This window comes from Anopheles stephensi, chromosome 3 (assembly GCF_013141755.1).
Source record: "Anopheles stephensi strain Indian chromosome 3, UCI_ANSTEP_V1.0, whole genome shotgun sequence".
In the NCBI taxonomy this organism is placed as follows: domain Eukaryota; kingdom Metazoa; phylum Arthropoda; class Insecta; order Diptera; family Culicidae; genus Anopheles; species Anopheles stephensi.
The window spans coordinates 61268933-61289481 of NC_050203.1; the positions used below are offsets into that span (position 1 = coordinate 61268933).

Below are 20549 nucleotides of genomic sequence, written 5' to 3' on the forward strand. Positions count from 1 at the left end.
TAGTCGAAGGAAGAAATAACTGCAAACTACATGGAATAAACAACACAAAAATGAGGGTGATATCTCACCGATTCATGATTGTATGCATCTTGTTTGATGACGCTCGCATATCAGCTGTGTTGATTGAACCGCCAAAACGAATACCGGCTTCAAGCAAACAAGTATCCGGTTCTAAGTTTGTTGCAAATAAAATCAATTTAAAATTGTGTACGCCATGTCACCAGCCAAATACAGTGTGAAGTTAGTAAGGGAAGGTGAAACCATCGAACAATGCACCACACAGAACGCAAATCTTCGACGAATAGGCGTTCGTTTGAAGCGTCCGAACCCGCTGTTCGAAGTGTGGCTGGAAGAGATGATTGCCAAAGCGGAGGAAAAAAACACGATGGGTAAAATAGCGCTCCAGAAAGCACTCAACTCCTTACGCCGGTATCCGCTTCCGCTGGCATCGGGACGGGACTGTATTGTGCTGATGGATTTCGGCAAAACAATCTGTGACAACCTCGATCGACGGCTGAAAGCATACCTTGCCAGCGGCGGGCGTGTAACGACGGATCACAGTGGCGCCATCGAGGCAATCTTGAACGACGAACAGGCGGAATACTACCGTGAGCTAACTGAAGCTTGTCGTATAAATGCAGAAGAACCAGCGCAGGAAGTAGAACCGATAGAAGAAGCAATGCCAAACGATTCCATATTTGATCACGTACCTGTTGCTGCTGTTAGCTTAGGAGATGGGGATTTTGTTCGTATATCGCACCCGAAAGCGATTCTGCTGGTAGACACGTGTGAAACGATTGGCAAATCGAAGAGCAGTCTCGATCGAACACTGCAACAGCTGGCACAGCACTCCGTCGCACATGAAGTCCGCCGGCTAACCGTGGGTGATTTTGCGTGGATCGTAAAAGCCGACGACGGACGCGAGTTTCTGCTGCCGTACATACTGGAGCGCAAGCGGATAGATGATCTGGCAAGCAGCATCAAGGACGGGCGGTTTCACGAGCAAAAGTTTCGTCTAAAGCAGTGCGGACTGCCAAACGTGATCTACCTGATCGAGCATTTGGGAAACAATCGACAGGTCGGTGTACCGGAGGCAACGCTAACGCAGGCGGCGCTCAACACCTACGTTCAGGGGTTTACGGTAAAGTACACGGAAAACCATCATCACACCGTGCTCTACCTTTCGGTGATGACGAACTTTCTGAACAATTATCTCAAGGTAAGTAATCAGAGACGGACACGCGTTGGACTGCTTTTTTGTCGTGTAGTATTAACAAACAGCTTGCGTTACATGCTTATTCCTATAGGATAAACTATACCTGAACGTTACCGATCGACCCGCTTCGGATGATCCGCGCGACGCTTTCCGCTTTTCCAGCCAAACGGTCCCGCTACTATCGTTTGATTACTTCTACAAACAATCGGCGAAAACGCGCGACAGCACCGTTCAGGACGTTTTCATGAAGCAGCTGCTGCAGATAAAGCTGCTGACGATCGAGAAGGTGAACGCGATCGTGGATAAGTACCCGACCCCGCAGCGACTGTTCCGGGCGTACGAGCGGTGCCCCAGCGAGACCGAACGCCAGCGCCTGCTAAACCTACCGTACGGACCGACGAACCGGATGATTGGAGAGAAGCTGAGCAAAATCATCTACCAGCTAATGATGAGCGAACGGTACAACACTTCCTAGCGCGTGCTGCCCTAAGCAAAGGTACTGTGCATTTACGTTACGGATTTGCTTTAAAAAATCAAATTCTCTATCCACGAAAGATACGGGTAGACGGTTGTGTACACTGCCGGTACACCGGCCAATCCACAGTTTTGCCCGAACGAGGTAATGCCGATCACGGTGTAGGTGCAGTACACGTTAGCATCGTTGTACACCTGCAACGGTCCACCGGAATCACCCTGGCAGGTGTCTTTGGTGGAATTGCGCGACCCGGCACACATCTGCGTGGTGGCGTTCAGTCCGGTGCGCAGTTTACGGGTCGGTTCGAACAGCTCTGCACACTCGTCGAACCGGAACCTGTCCAGCGTCACCTTGAGCAGTGCACTGCTTTGCTCCAGACCGAACCCGATCGCACCCCAACCCGTCGCAATGGCACGCTGCTGCGTGAAGATTTCTTCCACTGGCAGGCAGATGGGACGTATGTAGGGGCTGAAGATCACCTTACGGTTAAGCTTGATCAGAGCAATATCGTTGTAGTGTGACGTTTGCTTGTACTCGGGATGGGGAATGCGTTCGGCGACGTCATAATCCTCCGGGAAGGCTTCATCCGTCGATGAGCTCAACGATAACTCGCCCAGCCGTATAATGGTGGCTGGTCCACTGAAATTGAAACGGGTTTAAGGGAAAGGAAAAGCTCAAGATTAAGAGCAAGGAATCGAAAATCTCTATAAATTATTTATCAAATTGACAACGCGTCACTCACAATATTTGCCCACAAAATAGCTTGATTAATTATCAAATGTTTAGGCAACAACGAATCACTATTTGGAGCTCGCAATATTCTCCCGAACCATTGCTCCGAAGGTCAGATCAATTTGCTTGCAACAACAAGTTTGATCTTCTTGCGTCCCTTAACACTGCATTACAATCAAACCAATTAATCGCATCAAACTGGATGAGATTTGAAAAACAATTCAGCCATTACTGGACTACCGATTCATGAACCGACCCGTGCCATCGGGGGCCTTGAAATGGAAAGTTTTTATACTACTTTCATATTAGAAAAGTCCTAAAATAAGCAAATCACAAATAACTAATACTTACAAATTGCTGGACGTTAGGCAGTGCCCTGCCGTCAGCACGAACCGGTCGGATACGAGCGATCCTCCGCACAGATACCGTATATCGGGTGTCTCGCCGAAACCAATCAGTGCCATATGGGGGAACTCACGCGCTTTTGCCAGCTCACCGTCCACTATCAGCTCCACTGCCGTGTGGCCACATTTATCAAGCGTTTGCAGCTTTGGCTCGGCTGCGGTTAGCGTGTTAACGTATTCCTTTGAAAATACCGCCTGTCCGTATTCTGCGCACTCTGTGGTGAAACATCCCCCAAAGGCCGGGTCGAGAACAAAGCCAGATATGTGAACAAAACAGTTTCTTCTTTTGGATATTATAAAACAAAAAAAAAAACCTTCAACGTACTTTCCGCGACCCGTTGATGATTGTTGCGTGTCGTTGCGGGTTGGGGAGTCGTCGATGCTACGGATGTGGTGGTATCCGCCTGCGGACAGCAAACAATCTGTACACGATCGATGAAGCCACACTTGGTAGGATTTCCCCGTCGATTGCGAATATCATCAATTACGGGCGCACACTCGGAAACGAGTCGGCAGATACCAGGTTCGTTCGTACGCTGCACTGTGCACTTGTCACCGACTGTCAAGCCGTAAGGTGGATAAAACCATTATGCTTCCAATTCTCGTGGGTTATTCTACTAGCCACGAGCTTACCTTCTAAATCTGCACGCACCACACCTCCGATGGCAAACAGTAGCAACACGATCGAAAGAAGCGCCGGCGATGACGCATCATCGCGATGCCGGAAACGTACGTCGATGCGGGAACCCATCTTCACTGCTCCAGTTCAGCGCTACGAATGCGCCCGATTCGCGATCGCGATCACTTCGATTGGGGCTGCGTGTAGCGGTGAGCACAACATGGCTTTACTGTTCTCACGCAGCAAACAATCATTTGATAGAAACGTGCGGTCCACACTCATCCGCCAGTTCAAATTCGCTTGTTGAAAGCTGTAGCTGGGTGGATTCAGAACTCTCAACCCTCCTCCCGGCGTTTCGTATTTCTGTTTGGGGCCAGTTTCGTTATTCGTCGCTCGTTTAGATAGAGGAATTGAGGAAAGAACAGGTTTTGCACTTGCCATGCACCTTACGCACGGCGCAGTCTTGATGTGAGGTGGAGTCTTTGTTCTTTTGAGTGGATTCAGACGAGTTGTCCGGTTCTTGTTGGTATGCCGGTTTTCGTACTTCCCTTAAAACATGTTTGGGGTGATTTATGGCGCTCACGATTACATTGGATGAACGTTGATTTAGTTTTAAAGTACATGTACAGGTGGTGTTCTGTCCATACAGCTGGTGGTTCCATGCTTGTTGTTCGTGATCGTGCCCTGCATTGTATTATTTCAGTTGTGCGATAATGAAAAAGAGTTCAAGAGGTTACGGCCTACGCGTGTATTCTATTCGTTCTTGAAGCTTTATTTTTGTTGTTGTTTTTTATTTAAAACATATAGATGATTTGAAACTATATGATTATCATGAATAAATTGCTCCCCTTGGCTAATCTCTAATGAAATTTATTGTTTTTGAGCTAACACGGTTTTTTTTTACTTTGAAGAAAATTTGTTGCAATTTATACTTTATTACAAATATGATTCTCGATGAAGGATAATGGTGAAGCCGCTGCAAAGACGAGCTCTAAGTGCTGTACGGTCGTGCACCGAATTAAACTCGCCAGGCCCTGGTGGGCTGGTCATGTTATGAAAATGACACCGGACGATTCAGCCCTTAATAGGTAGGCACAAACTGAGATGGAGTGAAGGCATTGATGCGTCGGCCAGAACGGCCGGGATAATCGATTGCCAGACGACGGTGCGTTGGACCGTGTGCGGTATCGAGGATAATTGAAACAGGACAAGATAAGTAAGTAGTAGGTTCTCGTTTTTAATTAGATCGATTGTTCTAGCGTTAAAAAAAATCACACAATATCTTACCGAAAACTAGTTGAAAAATTAGGTGTATAAATTCAGAAGGCCCAGTGTTATGTGAAAAAAATGTACCCATGAATCATCTTGGATTTCATGGATAAAGCTCCTTAGAAGTTCGTGCATTCTTCCAATACGCATTAGAGGGACTGCAATAAGAGCGGCCTAGACCGTCACGTCAGACAACATGTATGGTCCATTTATTTTTTAGAGTCTCTGTGAGTGAACTCATGGCCACAGCAGGTGAAGCAAGCGTGACTAACCTGCTAAAGAGACAAACGCGGGATGTTTTAACACTCCTGCGAGAGAGTAGTTCAAATTCGACGCCTTTGCTTTATCATTTTTCCAATTTTCGGTTACACGTACAGCGACTTAATGTATGAATTGCCAATAATTTTCGCGATGGCGATAGTAAATCATTTCCTGTGTATCTTTTACCACACTCGAGTCGGGTTTTCGTTCCTAAATCGTAGATCACCATTTGCCATTCCGAGGCTCTTATCAGTTAGTTATCTGACCGGCGATGTAACTTGTGTATACGGCCATATCGAATTCTGACATTCCAAAGACCTTTCTTTTTGGCATTGTAATTAACTTTATTAACGTTTACCTCTATTAGAGCCTGTTATATCAGATCTCATCTCGATTACAAAATCCATAAGGTAAAGAGTCATTGAATAATACAATATTATATAAAGTTATCGCTTATTTGTGAAAAGTAGACGAGCATATGTATCTATATTGTGTTTCCATCTTGCCAAAAATTTCGTGTGGGGAACTCATCTCTCCCTTTCTCTTGCTCTTTTCGGCTGTTATTCCGTGTGTGTAACTGGCGTCATTAATTTTTCTTAATTCTTATCGGTGTCTTAATCGTCTTATCCGTCTTATCGGAATCTTAGACGGTGTGGTGTAATCACCAGTGTACAACAGTCCAACCCATTCTTTTTCCTTATCCAACTGATGCTCCCTTATCCAGATCGTGCTTAGCGGTGGTCGATGAAGAGAAAAGAAAGCGCTTGACTGAGAGCGATCGAAAATGGTCGGCATTCCACTAGTTGGAAGCGACGACGTTTTCGTATCGCTTAAATATCGGTACGATTTCTCAGTGTGATTCTCATAGTTTTCAATCTGAGACCACTAGTTGTAACGTGGAATGATGAAGTTTGGAATCGTTCGAGTCAAGCTAGAAAATGGTTTGCAGCGTTTGCAGACACTTGATTGCCGGTTGTTTGCTTCAAGCAATCGTTTCAAGTTTGTCTCCGCTCGCTACCTTTTCCGTTGCATTGATTCATGGTTCCCTCTGATCACGTGAAGAAAATGTAAAATAATCCTATTTTAGATTTCTCATTTTGTTTTTGTCCACACCCCCCTTCAGTGGTGCATTTCTGTACCATCGTTATAACTTATGCCATATTGTTTATTTTGTTGTTGGTGGTGGTTTTGTCACATTGAATCCTTCCGCGCCGGTGATGGAGCAGCACGCGAGACGACCTCTATTTACATTCGTAACATCAAAGGCTGAACTGATGGTGAAGTCCTTCGTACAAGAGATGGTTTCTTGACCGAACGAATCGAATCGAAGGGATAAGGAAAATCTGCATCCTTCCTGCCAGAAAACTGCCGGTGATGGTGAGCCTTTCGTTGTCGTATTCGAACAACGAAATTGGAGTGGCAAGAGGAATCCGGAACCGTGTAAGATGGGACACAATCGCATCCCCTTCAACCGCGACGTAACTGCATGGTGGAACCGTCTACTTCTGGCTGCAGTCAACAATCTTCTGAGCTTCGGCCTGTGTCGGATAGGAACGGTTAAGTAAGTAGCTGTGCAACGAATTTTCCAACCAACGCGGGCTTGAACCAACCTGAATCATTCGGTAGATGACGAGCAGCGAGTCAACCGGTGTTTTGCACGCGTCCTGCTGCCCGAAGCTACTGCCGAGCGGATTAATTCCCATCGCGCCTGGCGAACGCTTGCCCCAGGCCGGCGTGAAGGTCAGCTGTGGAACGAACGGTATTCCATTAGCCTCATCTTTAAGGGCACGGTCGCGTACTTCGCTCCATCGCCGAGGGTTTTCGGGTCGCGCGGTAAACATCCATCTGTGCTTACCTGTGCTTCGCAGATGAACATCAAAGAGGCGCAAATCAGAAGGACGCCCAACAGCTTCACGGTATCCATATCGTTTGCGAGATCTCGGCGGTAGATTAATTAGAATTTTGTTATTTGCTTTTTAATGTTTGCTTGCCCGCGCTGCAACTGGACGCTCGGTGTACCCCGGTGGTGGTGGGCGCTCGGATTGAATGGCTGCGTGGCTGTGCTTGCGGTAACGTGTTCCGATTGAATGATGCGGCGTGTCTGAATTCTGCCTGGTCGCTCGGTGTGCTTTTTTATACCAAAACGCCTAGCCAGCCAGCCAGCCAGCCAGCCAGCCAGCCAGCCAGTCCTTGTACGGTTTCCGAAGCCAATGCAATGCTTATTCGCTCCCCGGACATAGGACAAGGATGTTAGGAAGGAAAAAACTGGCTCCTATGATTGAGCGGGAGTAATTAAAGATCTATCCAGCTTCCAGTTGCACGGTGTCCTTACGTACTTAGTCGCGATTCGTACGAATGTGGTGATGCTGGGAGGTTGTTCGATATTTAGTTCTTTTTTTAAATTATCAATGCTTTCATCGAACGCTTTTGCTTCCCAGAGTTGCGTTGCTACTCGTCATGTATCCCAGAGTGAAGCATCGAAGCTGATGCTTTAGATGTTGTAAATCAATATGTAATCGGTACGATTTGTTTAAGTCCCACAAACATAGGTAAAAATCTACATGCATGATGTTTATGCAACGCAAAGCAATAGCCTGATATTCCAAGTTAAAGATTTTTTGCTGGCCGTATTCTCCAAGAATTGTAATTCGTATTTATTTAGAGAAAAGAAAATGATTTCTTTAGGCCCATTTAAATGATGTGTTAAATAATGTTAAGCAAAAATATAAAATTTTAACGCTCTTATAATGCGGAGGATCTGTTTGACAGCCATTTGGGAGCGAATTTCTTTATTTATAGATCAAGCTAAATATGTAGAACTGTGATTTATGGTACGATCATTTGGCAATAGAAGTCTAAGATACATTATGCATGAAGCATAAATGAAATGCGTTTGTGAGAGAGAATGTATAAGACTTTCCTTCAATTGAATTGTTCGTTCAAGTGTTTTTTTAAAGTATTATATATATTTTTTAATGTTAAAACATAACGGGAATGAAAATCATTGTTAAAATATATAAAACAAAATAAGTTGTGATATCCGTTTTTTTTTTATTACACTACCACCGGGTCGTTTCTTATGAAGGGAAAATATTGTTCGAATTACGAAAATGTTTATAGGGTAGAAATGAATCATGATGAATTTGTAATGAACTCTAATTAATGCATAAGAATAAAGGACAATTGAATTCACACTCGCAAAGAAACAAGACGTGTTACATCTATCGCTCTACAATCACGATATCACATCCAGTAAATTCTCTACATTTTGGTCCTTCGAGCCGGATCGTGTGTCGTGACTTGTATCCTTGTACAATAGTGAATTAGGGCACTACGTGTTACCAATTCTCATCCAGTTTTGTGCAAGCCAGTTCCGGTTGTACTAGGCTTACGGTGTAGTACAATCATCGCCCCGCTATCAAGGGCACGAACATTGAGTATCCTACTCTACTGTAAAATTCACGATACCCATCCATCGTGAATTCCTTTCGAATCATCGCGTCTGTTCGTTTCAACATCCGTGTGTGGTCACTCTGCATCAAGAGATCGAAACATTCCCACGGAGTGTGCATGTATGTATATGCGTGTGAGTGTAACTTTCGTACATCGTTAGTGCTGTGCTCAGTGATAGAACAATATTGTGAACAATCATTATCACGGACCTTCCTGCCAGCCGATTACTAGTGTGTTTTTGTGTCATCCGTGCTCGCGTGTGAAAGTGAACCGCGTTCCGTCAACCCAGACTTCCGTGAACAATCGTCCTTCTCATCCGCTTTATATTTCGATAATTGTGTTAGTGGAAGCGTCGCTTTATCCAAGCTTCGGTCGACAACCTCATCACCATCGCGCGCCTATTTCATAGCGTCATCTCACCACCATCTTGTAAAGTAAAGGTGTTGTTACTACTGCAACCGTGCTAAGTGAATCGCGTACTTGGACTTGCGTACAATTTTGCATACAACAAAGCTTTCAGTGCGTATCGAGTGCGAAATATTTCATATTTCACTATGGATAAAAAAATTAAAAATGTGCTGTTGAAGAAAAGGCAATCCGAAGCATATATTGCGCGATTAGAGGATTTTATGTCGAGGTACGATGAAAATCAAGTCGATGAGTTGTCCACATGCCTAGAACAGTTGGACTCACATCATAATAGTTTCATAAACGCGATCGGGAAACTAGAGGAACTAGATGACAAAGAAGATACTATTGAAGCGTGCATCAACGATAGGTGTGATATGGACGAACGTTATAGAAAGTTGCGTGGTTTCTTCCTCAAACATAAACCAATGGAGAACCATACAGTGAACAATTCATTGCTGCTTTCGAGCACCGCAGCTCTAAACAGCTCAAGCACAGTGAACATTCGTCTTCCCAAAGTCGAGCTACCGACTTTCGACGGTGATGATACAAAGTGGTTGACTTTCAGAGATCGATTTGTTGCTATGATCGATTCTTCGCCCGAAATCCCACCGATCATGAAGCTGCAGTACTTGCTCGGTACCTTGAAAGGTGATGCTGCTCGGCCGTTCGAGCACACATCGTTGACGGCTGACAACTATGCCGTAACGTGGAAGATGCTTCTGAAACGATACGACAACAAACGCATGTTGTGTCGCGAGTACTACCGGAGACTACATTTCCTTCCATCGGTGGACGGAACCAACGTGGATGACCTGGCCTCACTCGTGGACGAATTCACGAGAAACGTGAATGGACTTCGGAAACTGGATCAACCCGTGGATTCTTGGGACGTGCCGCTGATAAACATCCTGTTCTTAAAACTGGACTCCGAATCACTATTGGCTTGGGAACGACACTCGTCAACGTCGCCTCAAGATAAGTATTCGGAACTAATCAGTTTTTTACAGGCCAGAGTTCGCATTCTACGATCAACACTCAACCTGGAAAGGAGCAAGGAGCTGGTTGCGATCACGGTGGCCGGGGTGAAACACAAGTCGAGTGCCGTGGTCAAAGGAACTACATCATCCCCATCACATCGTCGTTCGCAATCCTATGCTGTGACCACAGGGCGTGAGAAGACAGTCGCAGTGAAACCAACATCGTGTTCATTGGGTTGCTCGGACCGACACCCACTGCGCACGTGCCCAGCATTCGATAGAAAGTCGGTGAAGGATCGTCGGGACATCGTGGCAAAGCTGCGGTTGTGTTTCAACTGCCTGTCAATGGATCATCAGGTTCCTGAGTGCAATTCAAAATATTCGTGTCGGTTTTGCAACGCGCGTCACCATACACTGCTGCATATTACATCACCAGCACCAACAACCACACCTTTCGGTCAACCGAATTTTCCGGCAAAAATCAGCATGTCAGCACAATCAGATGAGGTCCAGGAAGGCGACATGGTATTACTAGAAACCGCCATAATCACCATTGTAGACGACCATGGCCAGCAAATCAAAGCACGAGCGCTGCTAGACTCCGGATCTACTTCAAACTTCATCACGGAGTCATTGGCTAAACGTCTGCAAACGCCGCAGAAAAGGGTCAACATCGTCATCACTGGCATTGGGCAAGCAGTACAGCAAGTTAAAAACTCTATCGTGGCTACTATTGAATCTCAAAATCAAGAATTCAGCACTAAAATGGAATTCTTTATTTTAAGGGCACCCACAGCAGACATTCCTTCGGCTCCAATTGATGTTTCTTCATGGCAGATTCCTGACGTTACACTGGCTGATCCAAATTACCACACTCCAAGCCAGATCGATGTGGTAATTGGTGGGGAGGCCTTCTGGGAACTGCATACAGGCCGCAAACGAGCACTTGGTCCAGGCAAACCATGGCTTATGGAAACACCGTTTGGCTGGGTGGTTGCCGGAAATGCAACGCACAAGAAAACACCATCCAATAAGACTGCGTTATTGAGTGCCGCCATCGTATCAGAACCACTCGAAGCCATGATACAACGTTTTTGGGAGCTAGAAACTGTTGATGACGGACCAGCATTCTCAGTACAGGAAAATTACTGTGAGGAATACTACACATCAACAGTAAATCGAGAACCTTCGGGCAGGTACGTGGTCAGACTCCCCCGAAATGTTACTAACGGTGCAACCCTGGGTGCTTCACGAGAAATTGCGGATCGGCGCTTGCTGAGCGTAGAACGTCGATTGAGATCCAATCCTGAAATGGCGAAAGCTTACAGTGCATTCATGGAAGCATACGAAAACCTCGGTCACATGAAGAAGCTTCCCGAGCCTGTAGATGATACAATCGAACATTGTTACATACCGCACCACGCTGTCGTCAAAGATTCCAGTACCACTACCAAGGTTAGGGTAGTGTTTGATGCATCATGCAAGACCTCGTCCGGCTACTCCCTCAATGACACATTACTAGTAGGCCCGATTGTCCAAGAAGATCTGTTTTCCATCATCCTGAGATTCCGTACACATGCCATAGCTATAGCCGCTGATATCGAAAAAATGTATCGCCAAATACTACATCACCCCGAAGATCGAAGTTTGCTACGCATACGATACAGAAAATCCACCACAGACCCAATCTCTACTTATGAACTGGCTACAGTAACGTATGGTACAGCATCAGCACCCTTTTTAGCCACCAGAACACTTCAACAAATTGCACGTGATCATCAGCAGAGCTTTCCTGATGCGGTCGATCCTGTTCTGCACGATTTCTATGTCGATGATCTTCTATCTGGAGCAAGCAATATCGCAGATGTGGTAAAAAAAGTAACTCAGATAACTGCAATGCTGAATTCAGCAGGAATGGTGCTTAGAAAATGGGTATCAAACTGTCCAGAAGCATTAGAAGGCATTCCTGCAGAAAATATAGCAATACAATCCGTTCACGAGCTAGAAGATCACTCCGTCTCAACATTAGGCTTGGTTTGGGAACCAAGAAACGACGCATTTCGGTTTCAAGTAGATTTACCACCTCCACCAATGTCGTTAACCAAGCGCCAAGCATTATCATTCATCGCGAAGATCTTCGATCCACTCGGGCTACTGGGGCCCACCATAATCATTTCAAAAATGTTTATGCAACGTCTATGGACTCTGAAGAGGAACGGAACGGCGTTAGATTGGGATAGCAAGCTGCCACCACAGCTTCAGGAGGAGTGGAATCAATACCATCAAGGAATATTCCGATTGCGAGAGGTCCGAGTACCTCGATTCGTCTCACTGGTGCAAGCACGTAGCGTTCAACTACACATGTTTGCAGACGCATCACAGTCAGCTTATGGAACATGCGGGTACATTCGTGCAGAAACGAAGGAGTATGTTTCAGTACAACTAATAACGGCAAAATCTAAAGTCGTATCGTTGACAAATACGCATTCAATAGCAAGATTGGAACTTTGTGCCGCAAGGTTAGCCACACAACTCTACAAGAAGATCATCAACGCAACGAGATTCAACATCAAGGTGTATTTCTGGACTGATTCCACCACGGTACTATACTGGTTGCAATCACTGCCGAGTCGCTGGAAACCGTTCGTGGCTAATCGTGTTGCACAGATTCAACGGGACACCGACGGTATGAGCTGGAAGCACGTCCCTGGAAGGGACAATCCTGCAGACGATATCTCACGTGGTGTAAAAGCTGAGGATCTGATCAATCGACACCGGTGGTGGAACGGGCCACATTGGTTGGCACAAAATGAAAGCAATTGGCCAACGTTTATTCCGTCTAACGATGAAGGTGAATTAGCAGATGAAGAGCGGAAGGCTGCTCAACCCATCACTTGCACCACTATCGCACGAGCCTTCTCCAACACACTCTTCGCTAGGTATTCAAGTTACCACAAACTTCGCCGTGTGGTAGCATACATATTCAAATACGTGCGGTGCCTGAGAACCAAGGCATATTCTTCACAACATCCAAAGGGGTGTCGTGCCGAAAACAAACGAGATGTAGCTGATACAGATATCGTCCAAGCAACCATCACAACTGAAGATCTTCATCAAGCCGAAATCGCCCTATGTAAACTCGCCCAACAAGATACGTTCGACGACGAAATCCACGCCTTAACAACAGGAAGACAGGTATCCCGAGCATCAAGACTGAAGTGGCTGAGACCATATTTGGACGAAACAGGAGTGCTTCGGGTTGGTGGCCGGCTGGGCAACATGACAGCATCGCATTCGGTTAAACATCCCATCGTGTTAACTGCCGCCCATCCTATGGCAGTTCTCTTAGCAACAGCATATCACCTCCGGTTATTACATGCCGGACCGCAACTTTTGCTAGCAACGCTCCGACAACGATTTTGGGTGATAGGAGGAAGAAGTCTAGTGAAATCAATCTACCATCGCTGTCTTCAATGCTTCAAGGCCAAACCAACATTAGTCCAACAAAGTGTTGCAGATCTACCGGAGTCAAGAGTGACCCCAACCAGAGCATTCTCCGTTTGCGGCGTTGACTACTGTGGGCCATTATTAATCAAATCAAATGTTCGGAATCGCGGTCCAAGCAAGGCGTATATTGCAATTTTCGTCTGTTTCTCAACCAGAGCTGTACATATTGAATTGGTGAGCGATTTGACAACAACCGCATTTCTATCAGCACTTCGTCGCTTCGTAGCACGCAGAGGAATGGTGAAGGAGCTGCACTCAGATAACGCTACAACGTTTAAAGGAGCAGCAAATGAACTACATCGTATCTACAAAATGCTGAAGCAGAATGAGGAAGATCGTAAATCCATCTTCAATTGGTGTGCGGAGAACGGCATGATATGGCGTTTCATACCACCGCGAGCTCCCCACTTCGGCGGGCTCTGGGAAGCAGCGGTCAAATCAGCGAAACATCATTTACTGCGAACCATAGGGACAACAAGTATAACCTACGAAAATATGCTTACATTGTTAACACAGATCGAATCCTGTTTAAACTCGCGACCCTTAGTTCCAATGTCAGAAGATCCGTGTGATCTTGAAGTGCTCACACCAGGCCATTTCCTCATCGGAGGTAACATGCAATCTGTTCCCGATATTGATTACACTAACATTGCGTCTAATCGTTTAAACGAGTATCAGTTAGTGCAACGCTATGTACGATCTATTTGGCAACGATGGCAAAGGGAATATACACAACAATTACAAGCACGATCGTCGTTCGGTAGCAGGTCAGTAGTTGAGCTTAAAGAAAATCAGTTAGTCCTTATACGAGAAGATAATGCTCATCCCACCGAGTGGCCAAAGGGGCGCATTGTTAAACTCCATCCCGGCAAGGACGACGTCATCCGTGTCGTCACTTTACGAACGGCACCTGACAAGTACATCGTGCGACCGACAGCACGACTAGCATTGTTACCTACTACCTCACCTGAATAATAATTCGAACACGTTTGTTTATTAATTACTCTAAAGAATTTCATTCTTGGTGGCCGGAATGTTCGAATTACGAAAATGTTTATAGGGTAGAAATGAATCATGATGAATTTGTAATGAACTCTAATTAATGCATAAGAATAAAGGACAATTGAATTCACACTCGCAAAGAAACAAGACGTGTTACATCTATCGCTCTACAATCACGATATCACATCCAGTAAATTCTCTACAAATATATTTTGAGTTTGATAAATATAAGAATAAATTGAGAAATTCCTAATCGCATCTTCTAACCTATAATTTTCTTCTCCTCGCTCTAAAATCTTGACAAATAAGTTGTATTGCTGCTCGTGCTGTCACAGTCAGAGTCGGATTATCTTCTTTTCCCTTTTGGTCTACTTAGGGTAGAGGACGTCTATTAGACATGGGCAGCTCGCCAATCCTTTTCCAGAAAAATCCGTTCCAGGGCTGCTGGCCTCTTACCACGACTACTTCTGATCTCCGCCTCCGATTCGACTCCCATTAATCCAGCCAACAAGCCTGCAACTTCCTAGTGGGGCTTGCATGCCCCACGTCACGTGCCCCATCGCAGGCGCATTGGCGTCCTCTGTCAGCATAATTCGAAACTGATGCCCGTAGAGTGAATTCCCTACGCGTCAGTGTGCGATACATCTAGCAATTTTGGGTTACTGGATCGCGGGAGTTTCATCTATCACCTCGAGTTCATCACCGTCAACTGCGTCCAAGGCGGGCTTTTTCACGGTCAGAGCCTCCGCCTAGTAGGTACTCTGCCTTCGTCGTATTGAGCCTCAATCCAACCATATGACCCTCGCGTTTCAGTAGATACTTGCGTTTTAATAGTGGCGATTAGCGAAGCCAAGGTAATGTAGAGATCGTCTGAAAATTGAGTCCCGGAAGTCGAAGTTTACGGTTCGCAAAACACACCTGCCAAAGCAATGTTGAGCACCAAAATGAAGGGTTCAATCCCCTTTTTCGGTCCTCGATGATATTGGAACGATTTCTACGGATCATCCCAAGGACTCCGTACTGTTGCATGGTGTTCTATAGTTTTGGTACGATCTATGGTATCGTCAAAGGTCTTGAAGTCAATGAACAGGTGGTGAATGCCTGGGGATCTGATGCCCTCGACATTTCTATAGGATCTGCCGTAGAGTCGATTTTCTTCCAACAAATCCAGCATAACTCCAGAAAAAGGATAACTCCTTCCGCGTTGCCGCACATAACGACCATAGGATTAAGTCCACTTCGTCCCGCGATCAACTGCTTGAAACAGTATCCGGACTCACCATAAATAGCCCTACGCAAAATATCTCTACTCCAATGGAATTATAAAAACATCCCTATTGGCGATGTTTTTAGGGGACATTTTAAAAGTTTTCGAACATGGAATTCAAAAATATATCATCGAATCAAACGCATGCGCAAGGGGGGAAATCAAGAATCTCCCTCCTTTCGCAAACGTTTGATTCACTTCACAGAGGGGACCAACCAATACACTGGTAATTTGTTGCACCACTACAACCATATCCTCTCGGTTCACCCGAACTCTGCCCAGTGAACGGTCCGAACGGAAAGGATTCGGAACGAAATTGTGTGCCCCGTTTTGTTCATTCCAAACCGAAGGTTCATCCCTACTGCCCGGTCAGCTGATAGCGAAATGGATAGAAAACAACAGATGCTCCTTCGCCCTGCCTTCCCAACATCACCGGGTGTAGAGTCCGCGCTTAGCAGCGTGAGCACGCTGACACGGATATGGGGATGTTTTCGCCATAAGAAAACGAGTGTTCTCCTACCGTTGCCATTGGACAGGCGGTGGAAAGTGAAACCCCTTGGCTTTGCACATCGGTTCGCGCCGGTAAACAGGGTAACGGTATGCAAAGCAACAATTGCCCGCCTGGTTGCGCTTTACCAACATTGACTGTCAGGAAGAATGCCGGCGGATATCGCTCTGGCTGTCTCTCGACGCCTCCTCAGAGTCGATGATAGACCAACTCCTTCGATGTACACACATACACAGTTCTCCGGCGGATGCGGAAGGCACGGCTAAACTAAATCGCGGGCACAAACAAGGAAATGGAACTGAAATGGAAGTAGCTACGGTACTTTGTTGTTTCAACCGTCGAGTCTTTGCGCCAATCCATGCTTACAATCAAACTTTATGCTGACGTCCCGGTCCCTCACCGAGGTGTGTGTCGTGCCGGGGAGGATGCCGCGCGTCTGCTGAGAAACCCGAACCGAGGAGTGTTCGGTCGGTCTATGAATTTTTCATGCCCAACATCCCCAATCGGCAGCTGTCGGATTTCGTTATAAAGTCGCATATTAACGTCACGGCCGCAGACACAGGTTGGTTCGTGGATTCGATTAGTTGGCGGAAAAGCGCACCAGCAAGCTAGGGTGCTGATGTTGCTTGAAGTTTTGCTGCCTGCTTATGGTTGCAGCAAAAACCCCCCACACCGAAGGTAATCTGTACTTTACGGTTTTTTCTTTTCGTAAAAACAAGCTGGGTTTTAGTGCGGTTTAGTTCTGTTTGCATGTTCCCATCCCCATTTTGATGCACGATAGGTTTATTTCTTCCATATGCAGCTTCTAGCCAGGCACTGGGGATGCATTCTTCTCACATGCTTGTTGCTCATCGGCTTACTTTAAACATCAGTACAATTGCAGCTGGCCGCTTTTTTGCTTGTGGTAAGGGATTAATTAACGATGGAAAGCTTTACTACTCTTTCCGGGTCTGTCAAGGGATTAGTAATTCAATAGGAGTACGGGCGGTGAGCTTTAAGAGTGTCGGTGGGTGGGACTTTAAAGCGCAGTTGTGCAAGTTGCTGCAAAGTCTCGACCAGGAACTACCACCACGTGACTCGAGTCTTTGCTCACGTCTCTGTTTCCAACTCGTTTCCAATAGAGAGCGTGGGCATGTGTCGCATCCTTCCCTACTGTCGGCCACGCCAGATCAAAAGTGTCCCGGGTCGTTTTAGTCAATTCCTTACTGCCCCGATCGTTTTTCGGTCGTAAAATTGATGCTAATGGGATGATGATGTACTTCAAATTGCCTCATAAATATCTCGCCCGTTCCGTTGTTCCGGCGCTCCCGGACCGATTGGCCAAACGATTTTTGAACAGGTTGCATAATACTTTAGCTACTTAATGCATCCTCATCCCGTCGCTCCCATCCCTCCACATTCCGTCTCCGGATTCAATCATTCCTCAGCCATGCAACAACACGTTGCGGTTTCGACAGTAGGTACATCCGTGGCGCCAATAACGGCCGACGACTTAATGAAGAGCTTAAGAAACGCTACTTTTCGAGTGGAATATTAATGCACGGCTTAGTCGGGGAGCGGTGATAAGGTATTTGTTACGGTGGAGGACAAGTAAAATCCAACTAATTAATCGGTCTCGTGCAGCCATGAAATTCCGATTTATCACTGAGCTAAAAGAGGGGATTTCCAAGGAATTTGGGGCTGGGGGTGAAAAAACTGGGAAGAATTTCAATTGTCCAGCAAAGGTTCGGCTTGTTATTTATTACCTCGAAATGCGTTACGATGCGTGTGAATCACGCATATCGTGCCCGCACGGTTCAATGAGATGGAAATGGAATGTGATATGTTTAATTGATGGTTTAAGGCAATTTCTGCGAAACGACACTTGGGAAATAGAAATCGGAAATAGAGAGAGAGAGAGAGAGAGGGAGAGAGAAACTACTACCGTATGCGCATCATCGAGTGTTTTTTTCCGAACGTAATCAATTTGCATATTTTATCGAATGAAAAAAAGCATTCCCCGGTATGGAGGCCTGGTGGAGGCGCCTGGTAGTTTGTACGAAAGGAAATAAAACGACAACACAGAACCAACAAAAAAAAAACAGAACTTTTACTGGAATTTTCCACACCTGTGTGTTTGGAACCAGCCAGCATCCTTACATTATCATCGCCTCTTAAAATGTCGTGGTAAACACCGTTTCCAAAGCACGAAACTTGTTTCGCTTCTGCGAAGTGGTTCTTGAGCTTCGCAAAAGTTCATCCGTTATTGGAATTTTAAAGCATGTCGTCGAAAGGATTTTTTCGTTTCGTTTTGTTTGTCTGTTCCGTTTTGCTCTGCTACTACTTTTGTATCGGTATCTGTTTGAATTTCGGTTTCTATCGGTGAGTGGTTTTTTTCATGCCTTTCTCCGTTTTACGTACCGGGGGTTAATATTTTTTGGCATAGATTGGTCATCATTTTATGTGTCCCTTTTTTTTGTTTGGACCCGTTACAGCAGCACGATAGCAGACAAAAAAACAAACCTAACTTGTTTGCTCGCAGAATATGAAATCATTCTGGTGAAAATCATTTGAAGTATCCCCTGCGGCGGCGCGATACTCGGTTCGTTGAAAGGGTCATAATGCAATGCAATCTAAAGCAAATTGTATGGAAAATTACTACATAGAAATCGACGAAGAGGAACAAAAGGAAGAAAAAAAGAATGAAAAAAACACCGGAAGAGATCACCCGGGACGCTGCTTGGAGAGTCAGTGGAGTTCATCGATACTTTTGGCTGTTTGTTCGTTGCTTCGTGATTCTGGTGAGGCATCAACCGGTACCGAACAGACGCTAATAAAAAGCCATTAATAAAATGTTAAGTTACCGTACGGGACGAAACAGAAATCAATATTCGATCCCAATACGGCCCTTGGGCGGCGGGTTCGAAGGATGTTTGTATCTTAATCTTGTGCTTCGTTTTATTGCGAGCCCGTCACCAAGCCACGGTCAAATCCTTCGCTGTGTGGAGTGCGGTGCAATGAAATGTAAACAAAAGAAACAAACAATAGCGAACCAAGGACAACGGTGGATGCTTCGGAGGAAAAAAAATCGGAGAAAAGCAAGACGAGAAAAAAAGGGGAAAGCAATGTCATGGACCTTAGTGTTTTTATGCTTTGACTTACACTCGAAGCTGGACCGGTTGGTTCGGAATATAGGCAAAGTAGCAGTAGAGTAGCACATCGTGTATGATCAATTATTGATGGCATGAGAAACTAAAAGCGAGTTCCGCTCTTAACAAGCAGCTACAAATGCCTTCGAAAGGTTCCGGGAGTATACCGGTAGCTGTTGAATGAACGGGATGAAAATCCATTATATGATCCTTGTAAGTATGGAGAGCATTTTGCGAGGTTTTAGTCACTTTAAAGAACTGTAGTTTCGTTTTGTGTTAGTAGTCCAGACAGTGGATTGACTGACTGATCAGTGGTTAGCCTGACCAGAGCTCTCTGGCGGGAGAGCCTCTTCGTATGGCTCTTGAAACCTTTAAGGTTCGGTTTGTAAGTTTTCCTTATAAGGCAAGGGTGTTGGACCCCTTGGCGTCAAGGTTTTTTGGCAGATGAGGAAGCTTAGCTGGCTTTTTAACTTCGATGTCTTTCAGTAGATAAAGTCCCTTCAAGTTCGTATGAGATATCTTAGTAGATGAACCATAGTCGAGGAGATCCCTATTTTAGTTTTTGTTTCTCGGCACATGAGACTTAAACATCTCTTGGTAGACGAGGTTTCTTGAATGAGATCAAGTGGCAGACGACGGCTTAGACGCCAAAAGCCCTTAGAAAGATGTGGTTTCTAAAAGGGATACCCACTTCTAGAAAGAAGAAAGTTATTCAGGGGCTATTCAGACAAGGATGCCCCCGCTGCTGGAGACAGCGAAGTCGAGCGGTTAAACTTGCCGTTAGGCTGACTATCCAGCTGGGGGTAAATAAGGTCCAAGAAATTCCCCAGGCTTGAATGATGACTTTACCGTAAAAAAAGATTTTTAAAATTATTAATGTTCAAGCCTCGATCGCTAGGGGGACAGAGGACTTTAACATCAGACTAGAGATCGCAAAGCTGTTTGCAGAACGGTCGAACCTAAACAGAGCTCTAGAAACAACATCCGGAGTTAATGCTACCTGTCCACAGATGATGCTTTCCGTCTGTATCCTTTTATCAAATGTGATTTTTTTATAAAAGAGATAACATTACAAGTATTACAATTCAATCGCCATCAGAAAGGGTTATCCATGTTAACACATTCTAGGAGTTTAGGTTCCCTTAGTCCCGGATAACGGGATAGTTACTACAACCGAAACCCACGACATGATGATTTTTTACTCACTCTATCTCTGTTGGTCAACCTGCTGGAGCTGTTATGGCTAAAAATTGAAAGCTCGTTCTGGCCGGAAAACTGTAGTGATTTTTCATCCAGTCATTCCGGACCTTCCCTTTGCAT

The 20549-nt window shown here is 45.5% G+C and overlaps 3 protein-coding genes across 9 annotated transcripts in view; 1 reads left to right on the top strand and 2 right to left on the bottom strand.

The window, feature by feature from the left end:
* The first annotated feature begins 91 nt into the window (after positions 1-91).
* The window catches only part of LOC118513579 (crossover junction endonuclease MUS81-like), a 108045-nt gene continuing 87587 nt past the window's right edge, over positions 92-20549 (top strand). For 4 of the 7 annotated variants that reach the window (XR_004906487.1, XR_004906486.1, XR_004906488.1 and 1 more), the window contains exons 1-2: positions 92-1219; positions 1308-1712. Coding sequence is in view for 2 of the 7 variants with exons in the window: in XM_036059542.1 (XP_035915435.1) it covers positions 215-1219; positions 1308-1691 (1389 nt within the window). In the remaining 5 variants the exon portion in view is untranslated. Of the gene's footprint in view, positions 1220-1307; positions 1771-4406; positions 4663-6202; positions 6538-6602; positions 8004-20549 lie in introns of those variants that run through there. The other 3 variants (XR_004906484.1, XR_004906485.1, XM_036059541.1) reach the window with 3 other exon arrangements.
* Positions 1251-3798, bottom strand: LOC118513581 (venom protease-like). The gene is made up of 4 exons (XM_036059544.1): positions 3461-3798; positions 3153-3386; positions 2775-3042; positions 1251-2330 (listed from the first exon to the last, which is right to left on the bottom strand). Exons 1-4 carry the CDS (start codon positions 3576-3578, stop codon positions 1742-1744), a joined length of 1209 nt encoding a protein of 402 aa, XP_035915437.1. The 5' UTR covers positions 3579-3798; the 3' UTR covers positions 1251-1741.
* On the bottom strand, positions 6121-7083 carry LOC118513583 (hypertrehalosaemic prohormone-like). Its single transcript, XM_036059546.1, has 3 exons — positions 6832-7083; positions 6587-6721; positions 6121-6514 (listed from the first exon to the last, which is right to left on the bottom strand). Exons 1-3 carry the CDS (start codon positions 6898-6900, stop codon positions 6476-6478), a joined length of 243 nt encoding a protein of 80 aa, XP_035915439.1. The 5' UTR covers positions 6901-7083; the 3' UTR covers positions 6121-6475.

Bases quoted from the DNA above. Each gene is read 5' to 3' on its own strand.
- LOC118513581 (XM_036059544.1), bottom strand. From the start codon at position 3,578: ATGGGTTCCCGCATCGACGTACGTTTCCGGCATCGCGATGATGCGTCA. The intron at 3,387-3,460 runs GTAAGCTCGTGG...ACGGCTTGACAG, and splicing joins GGTGCGTGCAGATTTAGAAG to TCGGTGACAAGTGCACAGTG. The intron at 2,331-2,774 runs GTAAGTATTAGT...TTTCAATTTCAG, and splicing joins TGCCTAACGTCCAGCAATTT to TGGACCAGCCACCATTATAC.
- LOC118513583 (XM_036059546.1), bottom strand. From the start codon at position 6,900: ATGGATACCGTGAAGCTGTTGGGCGTCCTTCTGATTTGCGCCTCTTTG. The intron at 6,722-6,831 runs GTAAGCACAGAT...TTCGTTCCACAG, and splicing joins TGTTCATCTGCGAAGCACAG to CTGACCTTCACGCCGGCCTG. The intron at 6,515-6,586 runs GTTGGTTCAAGC...TATCCGACACAG, and splicing joins TCATCTACCGAATGATTCAG to GCCGAAGCTCAGAAGATTGT.